This window comes from Vollenhovia emeryi, unplaced genomic scaffold (genome assembly GCF_000949405.1).
Source record: "Vollenhovia emeryi isolate VEMERY1.0 unplaced genomic scaffold, V.emery_V1.0 DF950692.1, whole genome shotgun sequence".
In the NCBI taxonomy this organism is placed as follows: domain Eukaryota; kingdom Metazoa; phylum Arthropoda; class Insecta; order Hymenoptera; family Formicidae; genus Vollenhovia; species Vollenhovia emeryi.
In genome coordinates, this window is record NW_011955674.1 from 1 (window position 1) to 1175 (window position 1175).

At 35.0% G+C, this 1175-nt stretch overlaps 1 protein-coding gene across 1 annotated transcript; it reads right to left on the reverse strand.

Moving 5' to 3' along the window:
* Window positions 1-6: 6 nt before the first annotated feature.
* LOC105566553 (nuclear RNA export factor 1-like) lies at window positions 7-1025 on the reverse strand. The gene is made up of 2 exons (XM_012020679.1): window positions 708-1025; window positions 7-556 (listed from the first exon to the last, which is right to left on the reverse strand). The coding sequence occupies exons 1-2, from the start codon at window positions 735-737 to the stop codon at window positions 260-262; spliced, it is 327 nt and encodes a 108-aa protein (XP_011876069.1). The 5' UTR covers window positions 738-1025; the 3' UTR covers window positions 7-259.
* Window positions 1026-1175: the final 150 nt, after the last annotated feature.

The window sequence follows — 1175 nt, forward strand, 5'->3', positions numbered from 1 at the left end:
AACACTATGCTAATATATGTAATTAATTATAATTATCACAAAAGCAATAGCTCTTGAACTCAAGATTATATTTAAGACGGTCTTAAATATAAGAATCAGTTATGAATGTTGACCTAGCGATTTGCGTTCGCCATTGGTTGTAGAAAATTTCGAGGTGTACATACAATTTGCATTAATTACGCATTTGAATACGCGCATTTTGAACACACAATTAATGCAGTTTAGAAGCCAATGCAGTAAAATGCGCATTAAACGCACGTTATACGCGCATTGGCGCTCCTTGGGGAATAAAAGTCAGAAATTTCTTCGTACCGGAATCAACATGAAACTTGGACAAGTCTAGAGCATTTTTCTCTTGTACATATCTCTTAACCATGGCTTGCTTCAATCGTTCTTTCAACTTTTCATCAATTTCGCAAATTGGAAATCCGGGCTTCGCCTTCACTTGTAACTTGAATCCGTCATTCATCAGAACCTTGCAATCGCAACGCAACAATGCGTTCGCCGTCTTATGATCGTCAATATAGAAACTGGCTTCACTTCCCATTACCTTGTACTGTAAACAATTTAGCGGTGAGGATTTATGGTTTCGAGGTGATTTTTATTGTCGCTTTATTTATACATGCAGACTGTCATTCAAATTACATTAATACATTATACTAAATAAAAAATATGAACTTTTCCTGCAAGATAAAAATAATAGTTACCATTATGGGAATGAATTCGTGAGGTGCCATACAGTTGAGAAGCGTATGAATAACGTACTCCTTCGAATACTTATTACCAAATGGTATCTGTAAGACACAAGTAAAAATTTAGTCCAAGCTGTAATATACAGGGTGTATTATTTTAAGTGATGCAGCTAAATATCTCTTAAAATAAAAGAGATAGGAAAAAATGTTTTAAACAATAGTTTTATAGTACCAAGGGAGGCAGAAGTTGGCCATGTCAGTTTAATTATAGGTGGCGCCACTTTCGAGATTTCTACCATAGACTTATATACAGGGTGTCAGATTCGATATGGACGACCCCAAAGATTATAGTAGATTGGGTTAAACTGAAAATAAAAGTGATATAAAATTGTACAAAAACGTAGTTATTATCGTACTAATGTAGAAAAACGTCTGAGCCAATAAGGCCGGACTCGGCAGCATGCAAAATGTTGTTTTTGTTGA

Bases quoted from the DNA above. Each gene is read 5' to 3' on its own strand.
- LOC105566553 (XM_012020679.1), bottom strand. From the start codon at position 737: ATGGCACCTCACGAATTCATTCCCATAATG. The intron at 557-707 runs GTAACTATTATT...AATTGTTTACAG, and splicing joins ACGAATTCATTCCCATAATG to TACAAGGTAATGGGAAGTGA.